The 23,355-nt window shown below is 40.1% G+C and overlaps 1 protein-coding gene across 2 annotated transcripts in view; it reads left to right on the plus strand.

Moving 5' to 3' along the window:
• Positions 1-8,311: 8,311 nt before the first annotated feature.
• The window catches only part of CRYL1 (crystallin lambda 1), a 48,856-nt gene continuing 33,812 nt past the window's right edge, over positions 8,312-23,355 (plus strand). The window contains exons 1-3 of one of the 2 annotated variants that reach the window (XM_051779138.1): positions 8,312-8,499; positions 10,860-10,967; positions 19,066-19,192. In XM_051779138.1, coding sequence (XP_051635098.1) covers positions 8,327-8,499; positions 10,860-10,967; positions 19,066-19,192 — 408 coding nt within the window. In that variant the 5' untranslated portion in view covers positions 8,312-8,326. The remainder of the gene's footprint in view (positions 8,500-10,859; positions 10,968-19,065; positions 19,193-23,355) is intronic. The other variant, XM_051779139.1, reaches the window with a different exon arrangement.

The following is a 23,355-nucleotide window of genomic DNA, read 5'->3' on the forward strand; positions in this document are numbered from 1 at the left end:
GGCGGGGCGAGCGAGCGGGGCCGGGCGCAGCCGAAGCCGCGGCCCCCGGGTGGGCGGGGCCTGCCGTGAGGGACAGCGCTGCTCCCCCGCCTCGGCCGGGGCGTGCTTGACCTCGAGGAGGCGGGGAAAGGGCTCGTCCTCACCTCTTTTCTGCAAATTAAACAGGAAGAAAAGGTCCTTCAAGCGTTTAAGTGTGCACCTAATTTCCCGAGTCACAATCCAAAACGTTACAGATATGGCCTAAAACTGCAGACGATTCCCTAGTGCTTATGGCGTTTATATACTTCCCATGGGTATAACTCGGGGCAAAGAGTGAGAAGAGTTTGTTGACTACAGTCGGCTTTGAATAAAACTTCCGTTTCTTGTGGTGGTGGAGTAAACTAGGACAACGCACATACTGGAATAAAAAAAACCCGCACTTTTCTGTCCCCCAAAGGGATTTTAAGTCCAAACATTCAAACAACTGACTTCTGTGAAGTTGTCTTTGCCATCTTACCCCACTGCTTCCAGGAGATGTGTGGGCTGTATCCATTGCTTCCAGCTTCCACCTAAGATGAAGGTCTTTATCTGAATGCTCCATTCATCATGTCAATATTTTAAAGAAGAATTTCTTTATTATAGTTTATTATATTTGAATATATTCAATATTTTAGAGAAGTGCTTCCCTATGAGAGCGGTGAGGTGCTGCCACAGGTTGCCCAGGTAAGTTGTGACTGCCCCATCCCTGGAAGTGTTCAAGGCCAGGTTGGACAGGCTTGGAGCAACCTAGTCCAGTGAAAGATGTCCCTGCCCACGGCAGGAGAGCTTGGAACTAGATCATCTTTAAGGGCCCTTCCAATGCAAACCATTCTGTGACTCTGTGTGTCAGGTTATCCATGTTTCCAATATGGGAGCCTCAGTGCTAAGAAACAAAAGTTGTATCATGTGATAGACGTACAAATAAAATTTTGTTTTTCCCTGTGCTTTTCTTGTCTTATGGAAGAGGAACACAAAACAGCTGTGTGGGCTCATCAGACTGCCTACCTTTGTCCATGGGATAAGGAAAACAAATGGAAACAAGATCTGTTGTCTGCTAGGCATTGCTTTGCTGTGTGCAAATAAAACTCTGTGGTGTGGGTGATATTTACTGACTTTAAAGGGAAAATTATTAGAATAAATTAGTTGGTGTTTCTGAAACATTAAATAGAGGGCAACTAAAGTTCAGAATGGGGGAAAAAAAAATCTATGCTTCTCCATAGCAGGGAATTTAGGATTACAGGATTGTAGAAGGGACCTCAGGACATCGCTCCCATCTTTATACCTAGTTTAAATTTCTTTGTGTCACTTCCCAATAGCAAAGCCAGCCTACTGTCATTTTATGGCGCAAATTGTTATTTTATGCTATAGATTTCCTCGTGAGAGAAAAGAAAATATACTTTGATAAAGTAAATGGCTTCTTGCATAGCTGTCAAAGCTTGCACTCAAGCACATGTCCCATACCTGAGAGTACCTGAGAGCATGTTTCTTGAGCTCCAAATTATTGCTGGCACATGTCCTCTGGAGCGCAGTAGGACTCCACTTGCAGGGATGGCTCTCAGGCAGCAGCCAGCACCTCTGGGCAGAGACCTCATCACAATCACCACTCACTCTTAGGGTGCTCAGCTACACCATTTTTTCCAATAAGCTGAGAAATTGAAGCTCAAAACTGAAAAGCTCAATTAAAAAAAAAGTTATTAAAGCTTCCCATAGGCCAGTCTCTGAAACAAAATAAAAAAATTAAAATCCCTAATGTCTTAAAAAAAGATGATTCCTCCTACCATTTTTACTAGTTTATGTTGATATTTTGGAAACCCTGACGAGTGTCAGCTGATTTGCTCACAGCAAATCATTAACTCCGGGGAAAGTTTCACATGCCTAAATGGGAAACAGAATAGAGCAGGGATCTCTGAACAAGCCTACAGTATTTTTGAGAGAGAAAATATTTTATGAGACCAATTGTAACCTACCCCTACTGCCTTATGCTAATGGCATAAAAAGGCTGCAAAGACAATATACAGTACAAAGTCAGTCACAACACCCTTTTTGTGGTCAGGGGTTGTGCACATTATGCAATGTCAGGGCCTTCTGCTGCTCACCTTTCAGCCTCAAAGTCCTTTTTGGAGAGATAAGGTGAAGAGGATATGAGTGAAAGGTCTTTCTACTCTGACTCCCATCAAGAGAAACCAAGATAACATAAGGAAGTATTAAGACATTATCACTTCTTGCATTAACCTGTTCACGTTCCATGCATGAACCACTTTCACACAGAAACTTCAGACTTGAGAACTTTGGACATGAGAATCTTTATACTCTAAATTTCTGGAATTACAAGTATTTTGCAGCATAACAGACTTAAGGTGGGAAAATATTTCGGTTGCATTCCTTGCCACAAATTATGAACTTCAGCATAAGAAATATATATACATTTATAGCACCCTTTTTTCTGCCTGTGACTCCTCATATATTATTGAGCCTGTGGTTTTTAGAATTTTCTCATTGTCCCCAGATGCATCAGTATGTATCTGAGTGGTAGGTAGATTCTGTGGATAGCTCTGCTATCCATCTTGTCCATATTGGAGACCTGGGCATACGGGTGCCCAGCGCTATTCTGATGTTTCAGCCCAAATACCTAGGGCAGTGGAGAGGAGGCACTGTGGTAAGGAGGCAGTGTACCTGCTTTGTAAAAGAGGTGGTGCCAAGGCACCGCTGGAATCTGACCATGTTCATGTTGTCAAATTTTCTTACCCTCCAAAATTGGGTGTATACACTTAAACCAGTTATTGGAAGTGGTCCCTGGCCTCTATGGACTTTGACCATACTGGAAATTATATTGGCGAATGGTAATTGGCCAACACTTTAATGGGCTACTTCAACCTCAGAGACATTTAGCTCCAGCACTCAGTCCAGCCCCTCCCAATGCTGGATGTTGCCTGTGCTGCTGGAGCGTACACCAGTGGTCAGGACCTTGGGAACACTCCCTGGCCCAGGTCCTTAGGCCTTGCAGTACAGCTGTTACTTTTGACATCCTCACAACAACATGAGAGTCTCAACAGACTTTTTTCATGTTTCTAAAAGCTGTGTCAATCTATGATTTTTTTTTTTTTCTGGTGCTGTGAAGTATAAAAATGCATGAAGATTTAACACAAACCCTCAGGATCCTTTGTGACGACACAGGACCATACTAGTGGGCTGTGATTATAAGATATGATCTAACAAGATGATGCTACAGGAAGAAACCCTGTAATGATGTAAGATGATGTAATTGTCTTTACTGGTTTTGGCTAAATCCAGAGGGCAAGCTGGAACACAAATATGACAGAAAGAAGTGTAGCAAGTTTAGTATACAGTCCAAGTAACATCGTATGCTGTGAATTCCTAATCATTAAGCCAGCAGAGTCACTAAATGAAGTTCTCCTGTTCTTTTGCCACCTTCTGATTTTCATCCCTGCCCCAGATCAGTCCTCTGACTGGCATCAAGTTACATACTTGTGCAGCTGAAGCAAACTGCAGATCTCATGAGGTTTTTCTTCAGATACCTTTCAAGACATGAAGTAAAAGATCCAGGGACATCAGTGAAAAATTAGGGCAGATTAAGGAGACCATGAAGCTATACTCTTAAGTATGAACTTCTTTTCCTTTCAACACCTGGTGTATCTGTCTTTTTGCAGTGGTAACAGTGCAAATTGATGCCAAAAAACCTCGGTATGATTAACTGCTCAGAGACTTTTTCATCTTTAAGCAGCAAGGTATTTGTTTATTCAACACTGGGAGCAAGCCAGCTCATGCTGGACAAACTTGCTCAACCTGAAAGTGCAAAAGCAAGCAATTTTATACGCTTCAGATACATGGTTACATCATTTATCGTACATATTAATAAGTAGGCTAGTCTCTAGGCGGAGTCTTTCCAGGCACGGGCAGTCTTCTCCTCAAGCCTTCATCTCTCTGGTGGTCGCCACAGATATCTTCCATGATTTGACCTCTTCAATTTTCTTTATTAGGTGACCTGAATTCTTGAAGCTTGCAAAATCCTGGCTTTGGGCCTTCTATATCTTATTCAAACGTCTGGTTTACCTAATTTATTGCCCTGTGTATACTATTCTTATTCTTTCTATGATAAGGCCTTTGGTCCAGTGAGCAGAATAGAACATGATATTAACCAGTGCTCCTAGAATGTTGTTCTAGCAAAACAGGTATTGGGGTTTCTTAGCAGGACAAGATATCTCGGTTAACTCTTTTAGGCCTCTTTTAGGCTCCCATTTCAAAATAAGGACTGTTCCAGGACCTACAAACTCAGGTTCAGGGGTTACTGGCCACCATCTGCCTGTTACAGTCGCTGTTAGTGTGTACCTTACCCTTGCTTTGTCAGTTGAACTGTTCTGATCGGCCACTAATTGTTTTCAGAAAATGGTCTAAATTGAAAAAGTAATTCTCCCATTATAATCTTTAAAAAGTAATTTTTTTAGCATGGAATTTTGGACTGACCAGGTGTTCCGGATTTTTTGCTGTTATGCAGAGAACTTAATAATTACATTTATTATAAAGACAATTAAAAAATTAAAGCGATGGTTCATACTTTCCCTAAACTTGAAGATTCAAACTTCAACTGTTTACTATTTTGCTGACTGGTGTATGTTATAGCCTTGATGCTCTGAGCTTATTTATCCCATCAGCAGATACATGTTGCATGTTACTTTCCTCCGTTATCAAGTGTATGAACAGTATGAGTGTTAGAATCTTTATGTATTAGCTCATTATTTCAGTGCTGTTAAAAATACACCTCTGTAGCACTTTATAACATCAATTTATTTTGGTTAATGTTTTCTAAAATAGAAACAGTATGTTAAAGAAGCCGTCTGTCTCTTGAAGGAGATTTAAACATCCATTTTGTATTTATGATCTCCAAGTTTCTGTGCATAAAAATACATAAATTACAGTAAGATAATTAAAGGTAGAAAATAAAGTGTATACAGCTACTATTGATGCAATGATAAGTACCACATCAGAATGTTTTCAGTTAGGTTCTTAATGAGGAATTAATTATGTAAAAATATTTTATAGATTTATATTGAAAAGTTTTAAAAGAGCTACTTCAGAACAGTTCTAAAGGCAGAAAATATTCATTATAGTTCTGTTCTAAATATCAATTTACTATATAGTCTGTATTTAGTAAAGCAAGTAAATAAATCAATTTATGTACAGTTTGAAAACAAAATTAATTGAAGAACCTCATTATGAATAAAACATATGTTACAGGTAAGGTATATAGAATCATAGAATATGATGAGTTGAAAGGGACCCACAGGGATCATTGAAGTCCAACTCCTGGCCCTGGTATGGGACCACCCCAAGAATCACACCACGTGCTTTTATATATCCCACCATATGTTATAGTTTGGGTTTCAAATACATTTGCAGTAGGATAATTATCTTGTTAACAGGTATTTCTACTATTGAAGGATATAATTCTATCTAGTTTTTCTGAATCTTTTGTAATATCTATTTCACTACTATTTACTATTTATTTCCAATTCCTGCAGATTGCTTCATTAAGAATCAGCATTTTAGCACTATTGGGAGTATTTGCATCAAACCATTTGCACTGTAAAGGACCACCTAAATTAACAGCAGAAACTACTGATAATTAAAATTATAGTTTTAATTGTAGTGTAATTTCAGTATAATCACTAGTCATAACTACAGTATGCAAACTGTTAGTTAGAACTCTACAGAATAGCAATAAAGTTATTAATTAATTAAAGCTATAATTTTTAAGGCATTATGTTTTCCAAACCATTAGGATCATAGTAGCAACGTGCCATAGTCCATTACCGAACAAATGTACTTTCTGGTCGCTCCGGTGAGCAAGTAATGTATTAAACAGACCTAATACTTAACAAAATGTGAACTATGCCTCTGTTTTCATCCCATGCCAAAAGCTCAATCTAGAACCCTCTGTATCCTTAAAGCATACAATACCTTTATTTTCTCTAAAGGGAAATTCACATCTCCTTTGTATTCTGCCTCTATGTGGCTCCCAGTTAATGTGAGTTATTTCCCCTTGCTCGTTACATGACCCTTTTATACCACCCTGCTACTCCCTTGCAGTAAACTCACCTGTCCATGGCCAGTAGCAGATTTCAGCTCCACACATGAGGAGCAGAGAGACTAAAAACATGGAGAGATTAACTATGCAGTTCCCAACACAAGTTGAATCTGCTCCTAACTGCTATTGGGCTTAGAAGAAAGAAAACGCTGGTGAGCACATTTTGGCTCCACCTGGACCCCTCCCACTGGCAGGACAAGCCCTACTTTTCATTCCCTAGTGGAGCCCAAGTCCTTTCTTTGCTGTCTCTGGGCTTAGGGCAGCTTTTCTCCTTCCCATGTGAGTTGCAGAGGAAGGAGGAGAATCATTGTCCCTTATTTGTGGAGGCTGCAAGTTGTGGGCCTAAAACTCTTATGTTGTTACGTAGAAATGAAACTTGCACTTTGTTTTTAAGTCATATTTTCTTCCTTTGACTTACCCTTCTGATAATTTAATTATTTTTATTTTCTTTTCTTCTTGCAAACTTCTCTCTCCTCTTTTGATCTATTCAGTTTGGACTTATCAGTGTGTCTCATCGCTGTAAACAATGGGGAATATGCCTGCTGTCCTGTCATACCCTAATTATGATTAAGTAATGCATGTGGCTTTGTCACTAATATATTAATAATAATAATAATATAATTCAGAATTCATTTCCACGTATTTGTTTTGTTCACCCCCAGAACTTAAAGGTCCTGTAATTGCTTTTATCATGACCGTGATTAGCTCTCAAACCCCTGTGGTAACACTCCTGAACAGTTGAACTGAGCTTTTAATTCTGCTGAATCCATTCGTCTGTCTGTAATGGCTTTTGTCTCTTATAGTCTGTTGCTAACAACAACTTGAATATAAATACACATCTCAGGAAGTCAAAGAGTATTAAAATAATTGATAAGTACTTCCAAATGGGAGTGATGGTGAAGTTGTTCCAGAAACTATGTTTCCAAAGCCCAGGAGATATTAGTTTTATGTTTTAGGAACTTAATTTTTTTTCTTTGCAGTAAAAACTTGAGTTCACAAAATAAATATACATTGATTGACTAGAGAAAGATCTTTGTGTTTAGAACATGTGTCAAGTCGTGCATTTTGAATTAGTCTTCAAAGGAACAAAATTGGTACTTGCTAAAATCATAAAACACTGCTTTCTACGCTTTTCTATGCAAACCCTGAGCAGCAGAACTGGCACAGCATCCTGCACTCTTCTGTCCCACTGCCCTAAATCTTCCATGGCCCAGTTACATCCACTTCACTCCACTCACACTTCCCAGCTACTGGCATGTCTCAGCTTACATGGATGATATTAAGGTCATGAAGTCAGAGATAGCTTGGTTTTCCACCTGCTACCTGTTGAGTAGTATTCATGAAGCCCTTAGGAATTTATACTTGTGAGATCTCTGTCTCCTTTTTGAATGTGACTGGAATTAGCAAAGTGCCAGTGAGGGGGACAGATGTACCAAATGATTATGTGGGTCTTTAATTTTTTTTCTCATAAACTAGAAGAAATGATAGCCAAACAAAGGTTCACTGAGCAGCTTGTTCAGTAACTATCAAACCTTTATTCTGGGAACAAATGTATTAAGTTTCAACTTTTTTTTTTTTTTTTCAGAAAGCTAGAAACACAGGAGAACTTGCAAGTATCTCTCAGCTATGTTAAGAGTACAGTAATATAATCTTTGATAATAAGCAGGCATTTAAAATGCTAAATTTTGTTTCTTTTCAGGAACATCTGGCATGATTACAGAGCAGTATGCAGATGAGTAGGAACTAAGCCAAATTGGAAGAAGTGAGTAATGATGAGCACGCCAACACGAACAGTGTTACAGAGCAGCTTGAAGAGTTGACATTGTAATGTCACATTTTGGCACAACTTTAAAAAGATTTTGTACGAAAATCAAGGACAGCAAAAAAGAAAATTAACTCAGAATTAGAGGATAAAGCATTTTTAAGAATAATAAAGCCTTGCTTAATGTGCTTTCAAATTTGAACTTTGAAATTAATTTGTGCCTTTGTCAAAAGCAGTGGGGTCGGATGCACTCTAGTACTGCCGCTGGCCTCTCGAGGGGGAAGAGGTGAGCTGGTCTCGGCTCAGATGAGAGCTGGCGGTGCGGGAGGATCGGGCATAGCTCTCCGTGCCGTGTGGGGACGGGGGGCACACCCGGCTGCTGGAGGCGGGGGCTGTGCCCGGGCCCGCCCCGCCCCTGGGCGGGGCCGCGGCGCGCGGGGCCAATGGGCGGCCGTGACGTGGCGCGCGGGGGTGGGTCGGGCGCGCGCAGGGCAGAGGTGTCCCCGGCGGCGGTGCCGGCTGCGCGTGCTGCTGCCGATCCCGCGTCTCCCGGTCCCAGCCATGGAGCACTCCCAGGTTGCCATCGTCGGCAGGTAACGCCTCTCCTCTCTCGCAGGTGGGGGAAGCGCCCGGCAGCGCTCGCCGCCTTTGGGGGCGGATGCCCGCGGCGTGCGAAGGGGCTCGGACGCCGTCCCGGCACGGCCCGGCCTGCGGCGTGGTGGGTTTGGGGACTCAGTGGCGAGTACGGCCCTGCCTCAGATGTCACCGCTGCTGCCGGCGTGGGATGTGTCGGGGAGATGCTGGGTCGGGGCAGTCGGTGGGTTTTGGCTAGCTGCGGGGTCGTACTGCTCCTGGATCTCGGGAACCAGGCGGTGATGCACCTGCTGGGCTCCTTAGAGTGCCTTTGCTTAACGCCCCGACAGCCCCGTGCTACTATAAAACAAACAGCAAAAAAAATACACAGCACCTCTACCGAAGTAAGTCATCCTTTAAGTGTGAAAGACTGGTGGCCTTTTTTATTGCAATGCTTTGTGTGCATAAGTGCAAGAGGAGTGGAGAAATCCAAGCACAGCTTTAATGTCCTGTTTGTCAACTGTGTCAAGAAACTTCTAAGTTCCTCTAAGACGCTCCTGAAGTAATGCTTAATTGCCACAAGATAAAGCAATATTTCTGGCTTGTGTGGGAATGCATTGTTTCATCCTCTCATTGTGAGCTGAACCTGAAGTTCTTGAACGATGATCTGGAGGGGAGAGAAAACACGTGCCAGACAGTAGCAGTCCGCTGTACCTTGGTGTAGAAGTGTGGGCTGCAACAAACTTCACTAGCAAGACCACTTGAAGCCTCAAGACATGAGTCTCAGTGCTGTTGTGTGACACTGACAAAAGTAAACTTTTGTTCCCCATGAGTGTGTGTGAAGGGTTGGGAAAGCTAGGCTCTTGCTCGCTGTGGCTGCTGTGGCACTGTTGCAGTGAAGGCAGAAAATTTGTTTCTGGTAGCACCCACAGAAGTTATGTGAGCAGATCTGGTCCTTAAGACTGTCTATCACTGGACTCAAAATGACAGTACTTAAAGTTTCAAAAAACACTGTCTTGGGGTCAAATATGCTAACATCAGGTTGTAATGATGTGGTTGTGTACAATGATGTAAGAGTGCAGGACTGATACCTACCATTGATTTGTTTTGTATTCTCTGTAATTCAAAAGAAAAAAAGCCCACGATCCTAAAAACCTGTATTGAAATAAACTTTTTTTTTTTCTGTTGTTTGTCAAACACTCTTTTAAGGAAACTTAAGAGTGCAATCTGGAGAGATGATGCAAGTTTATAAAGATACTGGCAGCTCGGATTTACTTGCTTAAGGCTTAAGTGGTCCAAGTTTTATAAATACTTGTTAGCCAGGAGACTACAGTAGCTTACAAACTTTGACCATACCTTACCGGTTCCATAAGTCTGTTCTGTAGCTTGCCTGAGAACTGATGAAGTCTGGACTTACTACAGTGAAGTTTTGTGTTTTTACTTTCAAATGGTATGTTTTTAGTGAGACTTTACTGTCTGTTTAACAAGACTAAATGCAAAGCTTGACTTTTTTTTTTCTGGTCCCAATTATTTCCACTTATTCTTGCTATTTCCTGAAGCTTCCTGTTTTGATCCTTTTTTAAAATGTATACTTAAACCAAAGGCTGAACATGTTCTTGTTTTCTCTTCCTTCTTTTCTCATCTGTCCTGCTGCTTTATCTTTGACTTTTGTTCCCGTTTTAATCTTTTATTGATGCCCTAGCGGCCTTACATTTTCCAGTTGCCAGAGATCACTTAAGTTTATTGCTGCAAATAAGCTGATCTTGAAAATGACAGGAAATGCATGTAATTATCAAAAAACCCACTGTAACAGTCATGGGTATGGAGTTCTGATCTTGTCTCTATTATGGATTTTTTTTTTTTAATTTTTAATTTTTTTTTTTGTGATCTCAGGTTACTTAAGCTTGTGACACCGTGATTTGGGGCTTCCATTTGAAAAGGCTGATGCCTGCTGTACATCTAACTAAGTTAAAACCTGCATTGCTTCGAGAGACATGATAAAATTGTCAGTTACTACAAGTTTCTTCTATGTAGTGCTCAGTAATGTGTTTTCACCAAAAGATGCAGGCAGGCTGTTCCTGTGTGTATCCAGCATGTTGAAGTGCTTCATCTAAAAATAAAGGTAGTGCTAGAAGTGGCTAGATGGAAAAGTAGTATCAAACCCATGGTTAGGTGAGGTTTTTTTCCCATTTCATGTGCATATGGTACTTTCCGAATTACTGAGGGCCTGTGACTTCAGTAGCTGTTAGAGACATTTATTTTTTATCGATATCAACTTATTTTTTAGTCAAATATTGAAGACTTCAAGCTCCTTTTTCCTTTTTGCAGTGCTTGCAAGACCTTCTTCCTCCAAATAAGTGCCATTTTATGAATTGGACTGATATTTATTTTTTTTCTTTTCAGCGGACTCATTGGTCGCAGCTGGGCCATGGTATTTGCTGCTGCAGGCTTCAAAGTGAAACTTTATGATATTGCACAACAGCAGCTGACAAGCGCACTGGAAACTATTCGGTAGGTCACCTGGCTTGAAATGACTGGGGTTGTAACGAAGTTGTGGCATTGCTGTAACTATGAATGAATAGCCATATCTTATTATGGGAGCATAGATTTTAAGCTTTGAAGAAGGCTTTAATTTAGAAGTACAGGTCCTTTTAAGATCAGAACTGTGTTCCCAAGCGTCACTGACACTTGTGAAGAGAAATTTAATTCTTAAGTAGTTCAAGAGCTTAAGTTTAAATTCATTTTTGTTTAATTATGCTTACCACCATTAGGTTATCTATAGGCTAAGTTTAAAATATACAAACATAAGAGGTTTTGCATAGAAAGGCAACAAAAACGCTTTCAAAGTTTAAGTAGGTTAAAATGGATTGCTGAGGAACTCTGCTACAGTTATTAGTATTTTATAACTAGAGTTTTTTAAACTCTTAAAGTAATATTTTTGAGTCTTAGAAGAACAGGTTGCCACTTTCACCAAAGATACAACTACTAATCAGTTGTAGTTGAAGCTGGGAAGCATCTTTAGAGGGATAGTAAATGTGAGGGTGTGAACATGAGATCACTCACACTGGTTCAGGCCAACAGTCCTCCAGCCCTTTTCTCTTGCCCTGTGGCACTGTGGCTAAAGCCCCATGCTTTTCATATTACAAGAGCTACAAGTTCAAGTCTTGCCTGTCTGCACCCTGCCCCCAGCCTTCAGTGCCCAGAAGCTGTAACTCTTTAGTTAATGTATTCAGTAGCTCTTAACTAGATTTCTTCTAAGTATTTCTCTAACTGTCCCTTGAACCCATATAAATCCTTCCATGGCCTCCTTGCCCAAGGACTTTGTGTTCTGCAGGTTTACTGCTCGCTACATGAAGAGCTACTCCCTTTTGTTTGTTTTGAACCTGACACCTCAGTTGCTTTGATTGACCCCTAGTTCTTATGTTAGAAGAGACAGTGTTGGTCATATGCACCTTCTTCTTGCTGGTCCTCGAAATACAGCTTTTATATGCACGTGAGAGAGGGAGAGAGTGCATTTATCGAGTTGTTCTGTGCACAGCCTTATGTTGCTTTATCGGCATTTAATGCTAAAGTTCAGATTGCTTCACGATCAGCATCAACCTAAATGCATCAACTCTCCCCTCTGATGCATTGTAGTGACGTGTCAGCTGGTATGGGGTGTAAGGTGCACCTAAAAACAGGTTGTGGTGTGTTGCATCCTCATTTCTTTCTGTAACAAGGCTTAAAGCTAACAGAAATGACTTCAGGATCCCCTTGTAGGTTGGTTCAGTCATTGGAATTCAAAAGTAAAGCAGTATGTGATATCTAGTGAGATTTGCTAAAAAAGGCTTGATAACAAAAGAAGAGGAAAATCTATCTTTTACTTTTTTTTTTCTTTCCAGGTAGATGTTAGTCAGACCAAACATCTCTGTTGCATCCCTAGATGACAGACACTTTTGCTTTTTTTCACAACTGCTGTCATAGTAATAGCCATGATAAGATTCTGGATTATTGTGGAGGTGGCAGTTTTACTAAACTGTGTTACTAAACTATGTTACTAAACTATGTTTACTAAACTTTATGTTACTGAAGACAGCATTTGCCCCTAATTTTTTCTTTTTCTAATAACAAAATCATGAAATGAGGATTTTAGCCTTCCAAGGTTTTCAGCTTGAAAAAGTAAAGCATAAAATGTCATGCATAATAGAATAGAGTACAATTTGAGTGGGTCTGTGCTGTCCTGTGCCTGCATGTGCTGTAGCATAAATGTTGACAGAGTCAAAAATGGGTAAGGTTGGAAGGGAGCACTGGAGGTCATATAGCCCAACCTCCCTGCTCAAGCAAGGTTCCCTAGAGCATGTTACGTCCAGACAGCTTTTGAATATCTCCAGGGAAGGAGATGCTGCAACCTGTCTGGCCAACCTGTTCCAGTGCTTAGTCACCCTGACAACGAAGAAGTGCTCCCTCATGTTCAGGTGGAACTTCTTGTATTCCGGTTTCTACCCCTTGCCTCTCATCATATTGCTTGGCACCACTGAGAAGAACCTGGCTCCATCCTCATGACACCCTCCTTTCAGATGCTTATAGACATTGTTTAGGTCCCCTCTGTTGCCTCTTCTTGAGGCTGAACAGGCCCAACTCCTTCAGCATTTCCCTGTAAGAGACATGCTCCACTCCCATAATCACCTTTGTCACCCTCCGCTGGACCTGCTCCAGGAGCTCCCTGTCTCTCTGGTACTGGAGCCTGGGCACTCTGCTGGCTCATGGACAGCTTGTTGTCCACCAGGACCCCCAGGTCCTTTTCCAAAGAGATGCTTTCCATCAGGTCAGCCCCCAGCCTGATGCATGGGGGTATTCCTCCCCAGATGCAGGATCCTGCATTTGCCTTTGTTGAACTTCCACTCCGCCCATTTCTCTAGCCTACTGAGGTCCTTCTAAAGGGCAGCACAGCACTCTGGGGTATTGGCCACTACTCCCAGCTTTGTGTTATCAGTGAACTCTGTGGAGGCATCTGCCCCTTCATCTAAGTCATTGATAAGTTCAAGGCAAGTTCAACTGCGTTCAAGGCAGGTTTTGCCTTTTACGTAAGGTGTTCTTAACTCAATTTATAATTAACTTGTGTATCTTGGCTGTTGTAACATTCTAGTTAAAAAACTGGGTCTCAGGACAACATAGTTTTTGTGTTAAGAATACAAGCTATGCAGTTTCTTCAACCACTATTTTAATGATTGCATCTATCAGAATATGGTCAAACTTGAACTTCTTTGCACTGATTTCATAGTACACAACCTGCAGCAAATCACACTGGGTGCTACCTCCGTGAGAGCTGGAGCTTCAGTAGGTAATGAGGGCTCACAGGAGAACAGCAGCTCCCATTGGAGCTGTCTGACAAAGCCACCTGGTGACTGTTTCTCTGGACTTGCTGTGATTTGCTTTCCTTTTCCCCTCCAAATAGCTAATACTTTTGGGGAAGTTTTTAGGCTTAGAGGCTTTTATGGTTTATTTTGTTTTAGTATTACAATGTATTTAGCAGGAAGGTTTCCCAGCATGAACTTGTCATTCTGATGCCAAGATGCCAAAAAGGTTAGATGCCCTAACTCATTAGATGCATTAACAAGTGAACTTACTTAGGTCACTAGATTTGGAGACAGCATTAGGGTTGATATTCAGAGAGCAAGAAGTGACTTGTAATGAGTTGCAAACTCTGATCAGACTCTCCAGTATTCACAACACTGTGTTTACTGTGGAAAAACACGGCGACGTTAAATGCTTTTCCTGTTACGAAGTCTTTGCTCTCGTTGCAGCATCCAGTTTGTGAAGTGCCAGTGTAGACATCCTGGGAGTGCTGTGGCTGGAAAACAGTTTGTGTGTGTGATAGCTTGAGGACATCTCAGAACTTTGATTGGTTTTATGCATCAGCACACTCTTATGGTGCGTCCCAGCTCCTCTGTAGTCCTTTACTTTGTGCCTCTTCAAAACTGTGTCAAAGGCAGATGTGCATCTGTCCCTCTTTTAGTATACTGCTGTTGCTATAGGTGAAGTCCATTTGACAGCTCTGGATCTCTCTTGTCTGGACATAAACATACATACTTTAGTGATTCAGCTTGTACTGCTGTTTCAAGAAGACTTCATGTGTGATGACTTTTCCATGGTGATGTGTTGTGTGTTTGCCTTTGGGAAAAGCAGGAAGAGGAAAGTGGTTGCTAATGCTTTCAGATAGCCAATTGCAACAGAGTGAAGTCTTGTACTGTGTGCTAAGGACATGACTGCAATGACCTCAGTCTCTGGTCATCCTAGGGACGAGCCTTTGAATAAAAAGCCATCCACTAGAGGTCAGTGGTGTACCGTTGTATGTACAAACTGGTCTGTTTTCTGCCTTAATGTATAAGTATCAGGGAACACTCTCTTCCTTTTCCCACACTTTTGTGGCAATCTAATAGCCTAGGGGAATACAAAGATGGTTTAGCATTTAGAAGACTTAAAATTCATTTGTGAAACAAAACAACCAAAATGTCAATAAGTATATTGTCAAAAGGTGCCAAAGAACAGCATTTCCTGGGAAGGAAAGCCAAATTTAAAGTAAAGCACATATTCCCGATAACTATACTAATTTAAATAAATAGCTAACATGAAGATTGGTGATATTAAGAGGGAGATTTTTGTTGAGGAATAAACAAAAATCCAGCCTTAAGTTGCAAAAGATAAGGATGGTGGTTTTGCTGATCAATTAAGTGTTATCAGTGCACAGTGTAGTGTGTAATGGCTTATGACAGAGAAGGAGAAATGACAGGATGGTTATCACTGGCAGAGAAGGAAAGATATGGAACAGGAGACAGGTGCTACAAACTTCTGTGAGAGCTTGAGGAAGAATAATAAAAGCTTGGTCTCTCAGTCTATACCTCTAGCTTTTTTGAATCAAGGGTTACCAATCATGTACTGTTACTGTGGAGAACCAGGGAGGATGAGACAAATGTTGTGTGGCATAGATGCTGAATAATAACTTGACCCCCTTCTTCAAAGAAGGAAATAATTCTGTTGTGGTCTCTTCAACATTAAGTTTGTTTGTTTGGGTTTTCTTGGGTTTTGGTGTGGGTTTTTTTTCAAGCAATATATATATCCTGTGAACAAGAGTATGCTGGATTTGGGCAAGAGCAACTAGAAAATGGACTTCTGACAAATGAATAGTTAAGACTTGAATTATTGGCTCCTTATCTTGCCTCACAAGGTGTGAGGTAGCCTTGTAAGGAGTTTGGATACTCTAGCTTAGGTGCACCATTTCTTTACAGATGAAGCACTGGCACCTTTAGTGTGCTAGAAACCTTAAGTGTTGGATGAAGTTTTTGCCTAGCAAGCTGTGGTGTATATACCCTGTGACCTTGGGAAATGGAGCTGAATATTCCTGCTTCCTATTCCTTGCCATGCAAATTGCTTAAGAGGTAGAATTCTGTGCTTTTCAGGCATTCATTTGCTGTGTCAGTAAGAAACTAAATGGGGAATTCCTCCAGACACTTGATGCATTTCCTGCTGATTTCTGTGGCTTTGCCTAGGGAGGGGTGTGTGCTTGAGCACATTTTATTAATATTCTTTTTCTACCTTGAAGTACTCTTAAACAAAACTTATGAAAAGGAATTTCTGACTACTTTAGCTTTGGGTAGGAAAGGTCTAGGTTTTTGAGTCTATACCCGTATTTGAGAAAAGAGGCAGAAAGATATTTATGGAACTCTTCATCACTTTTAGACTGCATAAATTGGTGAAAATAATTTTAGTGCCAAGTCTAAGGGACTTCAGGGAAGCAAACAGGACATTCCTGAGCAGTGTATAAAAAGCATATGACTCTTGGCTTGGTTTTCCAGTTAAGAATTAATTGATCCTTTTCAAAACTCTTGTTCAGTCTAAACAAAATGCAATGTCTAATGGTTTACTGAGGTAAAAAAGAGTAAAAATTAAATTACTAAAAGAGTAAAAATTCATTGTCCATGATCATTCACAACAAAAATAAAGAGGAAGTATTAGAAGTTGCAGTACGGAAATGATTAGTTGGAGTTAATTGCTGAAGAGATTCATTGAAGAGGAGAAAGTTACTGCTGGTAGGAGTTAGCACTGTGTGTGTGCATGCATGTGGATATTTGGTGGTGGTGGTTTTGTTCTTTCCAATCTGGAATATAGGTGTATATTCTGGTTTGTAAGGTGCACTTCAACAGAACGTTAAACAGAGCCTCTGTTGATATCTTGCCTGCTCCCAAGTTATTTGAAATGCTTTGATTTTAATGTACAAAGTCCATAGTGATTTGAAGGTATGTGATTTTTAGTGGGGCTAAAGGTTAGATGCCCTAACTCATTAGATGTGTTAACAAGTAAACTTGAACTTGCTCCCAGGATAACATATTGCTGCAAAGCTATTTTGTTTGCTGGGAAACAAATGTTCTCTTTTCTGATTCTTGGTGTGGGAGAAAAGACATCAGAATAACTTGCAGAGCTGCGGGTGTTTATAACCTCTTAATAAAGCCATGATAAAACTAGTAGAGGCTGTATTTGCTCCATTTTCTTGGATACAGCACAATGACATGGATGCTGAAGTAAAATTCTGATTCTTTGGAATTTATTGGTAAATACAGTGAGCCAGTTCAAGCTAAAGATCTGAGGGCTCAGTGAATCTTGGCTGAGGTGTGACTTGCTTCTATATAGTTAAGTAGGAACTGCCTTACCTTTAAATAAATCCCAGCAAACTTTCATCCTTGACTTCAGAATACTATGGTCTAAATTCTCATTCTGAACTATATTCTCTTGGGGTGGAAAATATGTACTTCCAATGTAAGACAAGATGGATTGCCTACTTGGATGTCTAAAAAAGATCAGACAAATGCACCCGAAACAGTTGTTCCTTCTCTAAAAGAGACCTGAAAATGATTGTCTCAGGTGTGCATTTTGTCAGAGTAGGTGGGATGAATTGCACTCATTTTGTTTAGGACAGTCTGGAGGAGGAAGCTTAATATTTTTATTTGATCTATGTCAACAATACTTGTTGAGAGGAAAGATTTCTAAATAAAAGGATGGTTTGACAAAGTGTGAGTGCATTATTACACATTGCTCAGCAGATGGTCTGAAAGGTGTAGAGAGAAAAAGAGGCAGTGTGATCTAAGTCCTCTCCCTTCTCAATTTACTTAAATGCTGCTTGAAAAGTGTAGACAACACCTCCCACAGCTTCATAAAGCAACTGAGATCTGGGATCCAGTTAGGATCTCTGTCTGTATGTTTAGGATTGCTGGTGGCTGCAGCGGTGTCATTGGCAGGGGGTGAGGAAGGTCTGCCCCAGGGCGTAAGTGAAGGAGCTGGACTGGAGAAGTAGCCTGGGGCTGATGTTTTCCTGACCCTGGGATGGGGTACCTGTCCTGCTTCATAAGAACAGTGTCTGTCTCTGGCTGCTGTAGATTGTGACAAACATGTATCTCCTCTGAGGTCTCTAGGTACAAAAGTAAATTCAGTGTTACTATCTGGACACTTGGAGGGGACTGGGCAGGTGTATTAAGGTCTGAGGTGTGACTGGGAGTGGAGATTATCTGGGCCGATATAACTAAGTTCTACCCATTTAATGTGTTCTGTAAAGCCCCTAAAGAAGACTGTCATGTGTGCTTCAGTGCCATGGTCACTTAAGAAACACATGATGGATCACTGGTTATTTCTATATTCAGTTATGGTTTGTGTAGTACAAAAATATACTTTTTCTATACAGTTTTTTTAGTCACTACAGCTTTTCTACCCTCTAACTGAGTGGCAAGGGCAGTTTATTTATCGTGTAAAAAGGCATCCCAAAAGAAGCCAGTGCTTCAAAACTGGGTTGGTAGGGAGAATAAAGGGGTTTTTTTCCCTGCTGCTATTCATTAGTTCAATTTTCTCCTGTATTCAGGATGAGCGGTTTTTGCTGAATAATAACCAAAGGCTCCGAGGAATTCTGGCTTGAGGTAACTGAACAGATTTAAGCATGATAATGGCTACAGCAAAGACCTTTGGGTTGATTGCAATCAGACAGTTTAATCCCACTTAATTTCTGTGGAAATTGTTCCTCTAAGTGACTTATAATGGGTTTGAAAAATGACTTGCTTGCCCTGGATGTTTGAGGGCTTCAGACTGTAGAGACTTTTACTGAGAAGGTAAAAGCAGTGTGTGTAAAAGTGAAGGTAAAAGCCCTACTAGTGGTGTGTACTCAAACATTCATTTCAAGCTTTGGCCACTCAATTTAAGAAGTAGTTGAATTTTTTGACATTTGCTCTGTTAGTTACATATTAAAAAAAACTCTTGTAGTGATACAGGTTTTTTAGGAAGGACTCCTGGCTGCATGGAATGTATTTATTTATTTCTATACAGTTAAAGAGCTGTTCCTACAAAGAGGCAATCCTGCATCTAGGAGTAGATCTTAGAGCTGCCTCTGCTTGAAGAGAAGGAAAAGAAAACCTTATAAAAGGGGGAGCAAAGAGAAGCCACTGAAATTTACCTTTATATTTTTGAGTATGAATATATGCAGTGGCGTTGCAAAAAGCATAGTTACTACTGGTTTGTTAAGAAGCTTTTTAAAAAATTAATGGTGGCTTAACAATTATAAAGTATTGAAATGTGTCTGTGTTGTTTCTGTCAGCAAACAAATGAAAGAGATGGAGAAGTCGGGATCCCTGAAAGGATCTTCTAGTGCGGAACAGCAGTTTGCTCTCATTAGCGTTTGTACAGACCTGAAGGCAGCAGTAGAGGGTGCTACTTTCATTCAGGTAAGCAAAGATTTGCCAACTTCTAGCAAGCAGTTCAGAAAGATGATCAAAAGCTGTGCTATGTATCATGACGTGGGAGATCATACCTCTTTGCAGGATTTCCTACTCAAGACTCCTTGCAAGTTTCTTCTGAGTTGTGTTGGGAGAGGCTGGCAACTAAGCTGAGAGGGAATTGCTGCCCTCCATGTATAAAGGACACTGTACCTGTTAGAAAGATGAATGTAAGGTGCAGTTGGGCAGGAGATTCTTGGGGAAGAAATTATCTCTTAGTAAACACCACACATTCTAGAGCTGAAACTAAAACGTGTTTCTTCCTGTCCTGGTACCTAGTGAAGGCAGGGAATATGACTATGTCTGTGCTGACTTCTATTCTGACTGTGAAGGGAGTGCTGTAGCTAAACACAGGTATCTCTGAGTGTTAGAGTATTAAAAACAGGGTAGATATATAAGCTTGGAATGTGTGCTGCTAAGTAAAATTGGAATGGGAAACAAGCTGAAGTACTAGACCTGATAGTTTGTGGCTGCTTACCTATTAATATGCTCACTGGATTGGGCATAGTTTTGGGGATAAGTGAATCTGAGACCATTTCTGGGATAAATTATGAATGAGTTTTCATTAGGATTGGCATCTTCTACCCTGCATGGTCCCCCAGTATAGTTCCAGTGTCGTACCATTAGCTGTCCCTACGTGTATATGTGCTGCACCCCAGAGTTTACAAATTACATTCTTTCAGTAAATCCCATTGTCTGTTTAGCTCCTAACACAACCCTAATATCAAATCAAACTGAAAGGGGATAGACTTCCAGACCTTCTCTTCCTCACTATTTAATGAGGTGGAGGGGAGAGAATGGGAGACAGGGCAAAGCTTCACATGGAAGTCAAGGTGTGAATGGACTCTAGATTTTTACAGTAGTATACTGTTTTGTGTTCACTTCCTTTTCTCTATATCATGAAACTATATACTGTTACCCCAGTATCTTACTCTTTCATCACTAATGAGCTCAGAACTTGTCAGTTCGTATTGTTGTATTCACGTATGTATTGCCTATTTCTACTGAGTTTAATCTGCAAATTTATTGTCTCAGTTCTGTAAAGTCCTTCTGTAAATGTTTGTGGTTGTAATAATGATGGCCAACCTAAATTTTATGAGCTAACTTTCAAGTCATTTATGAATGGATGTAACAAAGGGCACAGATATTTGTGAAACAGCACTGCACAGCATATTCCAGTAAGAACAGACTGTTCTTCCTATCTTCTGCTTACTCTCTCTGTACAAGTTACTGTCCATTAAAGGATCTTTTGTCTCACATGTGACCAGTTAACTTCATTGAAAGCTTTTAGTATTTTTTGTTGTAATACTTCTGGGTGTTCACACAAACGGCATCAGCTACATGATACCTGTGCTTGTTGCTTCCTTCAGAAAATTCTACTAGATCTGTGAGTTGGGACTTCCCTCCATATTGTTGCTCTTTTCTTCTCTAATATTTCTTCTCTTTGATTCTGCTTCTAATTTATGTTATACTCATTTGGTGCTACCTTTTTCTCTTAATTTACTTGATAAAGACATAAGGCTTACAGGCCTACTGGTGAGATCTTTCCTGAAGTTACCTTGGAAATTGCATCATGATTGCCACTCTTCTCTTTGGTACCAAAATACTGTACATTCAATTTTGTTTCAAGTGAGTGGTTGTATATCATTGTTACTGTGTTGGGGATTTCAACAATATCAAAACATGCCCCAGTACCTTAGTTCTGGTTCCACCCTCCTCTGTTCTATACCTTCAAATTCTTTCAATTTCAGAGAGACCCTGGGAGTCTGCAAGAGTTGAGGCTTCAGTTTTCTACAAGGATTAGAAGGCAAAACAGAACAGATGCAAAGAAATTACTGTTCTGTGTGTATTTTCCAGATGATCCTTCATCATCTTTTGGTCTTATATATTCCTCTCTGTGCATTTTGAAGAAAAAAGAGATATTTTTAAGTTATTTTATCTGTAAATTGTAAGGGGGTGCCTTATTTTCACAAATTAACAATCCTATGTGGCCATGTCCATTTGAGTACCACATCAACTTTGGGAAGGCTGCCTTTCTGGTTTCCAGTGCTCTTAATAGTTCTTCTAATTTTCTTTTGCTCTTTCAAGCATTACTTACTACCTGGTTTATCTGTATGGTGTCTTTACTTTCTCTGTATGCTACCTGTAAGGATCTGATACTTCTTAATGCTAATTTTGCATCTCTTTAGCATCCTCACTTCTTTTTACCATCTTCTTTTGAAGCTGAACACAGCTGTTGTGGAGTTTTTGGATCTTATTGCTCCAACAGAAATGTTTAGTCCAATGCCATTGATCCTGTTAGAGGGGGTCTTTGGCAGTCGTATTTTTGAACATGCCACTTCAGATTAAATCAAAGGCAGCATCCTTTCCCACCACCATCAGTTGATCTATGAAATGGGCATCGAACAAATGTTGCAAAATCAAAGTAATTTTGAGTTGGAAAGAACCAGTGGAAGTCATCTTGCCCAACCCGCTCACATCATCTTGCTCAGGATTTGTGCAGTTGGTGTTTTGGATAAACACTTCTGGTCTCTTTGGGTAACTTGCTACAATGTTAATTACCCTCATTGTGCAACTTCTTTCCCAATATAGAATTGGAATTTTTCTTCTTGCAACTTCAGTCTCTTGCCTCTTGTCCTACCACACGGACCTCAGAGAGTCTGTGTGTTCCCTTCAGGTAGTTGAAGACAGCCGTGCTGTGTTGATAGTCTCTGAACAGCAACATTGTACCTCGAGCTGTTTGGTACTGTTTTATGTTCCCTTAGCCCTCTTGATATCTCTTAACATGTAGTTCTTATGTATATAAATAAAAATAAACTAAATTACTTCAGTATGCTCATGGATAACAAATCGTACGTGTGCAACATGGTTGGCGCTATTTATGTCAGCTCATCAAACCATAGCATTAAATTTGAGTTTGATTCAAAGTGTTAACTAATACATAGTGGAAGTGGGCAGGCAACTTATTTGAACTAGTCTTTAATATTCTCTTGAAAGGAGGATGGTGGAATAGAATGAAAGAATCTTAATCCTAGGCTCACGGCCTTATTTCAGCGACAAGCAGACTACTTTCTGGCTGAACCATTGTAAACTCCAGAAACATTGCCTAGCACAACTTTGAACCTGGAAGGACAAAATGTATTAATAGTAACTTAGGAATGCAAGTGTTCTGACTTTGGTTACTTAAAAAATAAAATATTGGTTGCATTATGTTAGTTGAATATAGAAGACTAAATTTTCTTGCTTAATGGTATAACTTACTGATTAACTTGTTAGAAAACTTCCATGAGAACTGCATTTCTTTACCCTGGATTTCGGATGGTTAAATCTTAACTTCTTTTCAGATTTTGGCCTTTGTAGAGTAAGTCTACTTCAAGCTTTAAAAATTTTCTTGGATGTTTGCACTCCATGAATAAATTCTTCAGACAGTTGCCTTTGTAATTTTCATGGGACATAACACAGATGGGATGATGAAGTAAAAAGTAGAACTTCTTAAATTCTATTAGTGAAGATATAGAAGTGAAAAAGGTGCAAGAAATTATTAGAAGGACTGAGTAAGAAGAAAATTTGTAACTGTAATGTCATGAACCTTTAAAAACAAAGTATGCCTCAATGCATATTTTTATATATTCCCTCTCCTGACATTTTCATGAAGTAACTTGTCTTGAGTAATGTGCTTTGCATCAACTTCAGAAGGAAGTTAGTCCATATTTTGCTCTCAACCTGAGTATTCACACAGTTTCAGAACTTTTCTGTGCTGCTTAAAATGCATGATGTGCAGTATTTAGGTGAATGTACACTGCAAGCTCTTGTATCACTAGAAGCTTTAACTCTGAAATAAGTTTTCCATCAGCTGAAAACTCCATGAGACAAATTAATGGATATGTTTGTACTGTAATGTCCCTGGCACGGGACTATCATGGGTGAGGTAAATGTTTCTTAATATCGTTCTCTTAGCTTTCCTGCATAAATATGTGATGACTTTTGCCTTTTGTTCTTGTGTGACTACTGGGTACTGAACATCTTACTATGTCTTTCTATATTAAAACCACCTTTAAGTGCATGTGTGTCTATTTTCTAAATAATATAAACTGAATAGAAGTCAGTGTATG

This window comes from Manacus candei, unplaced genomic scaffold (assembly GCF_025592945.1).
Source record: "Manacus candei isolate 608988 ecotype Guabito, Panama unplaced genomic scaffold, ASM2559294v1 h1tg000014l, whole genome shotgun sequence".
Lineage (NCBI taxonomy): Eukaryota > Metazoa > Chordata > Aves > Passeriformes > Pipridae > Manacus > Manacus candei.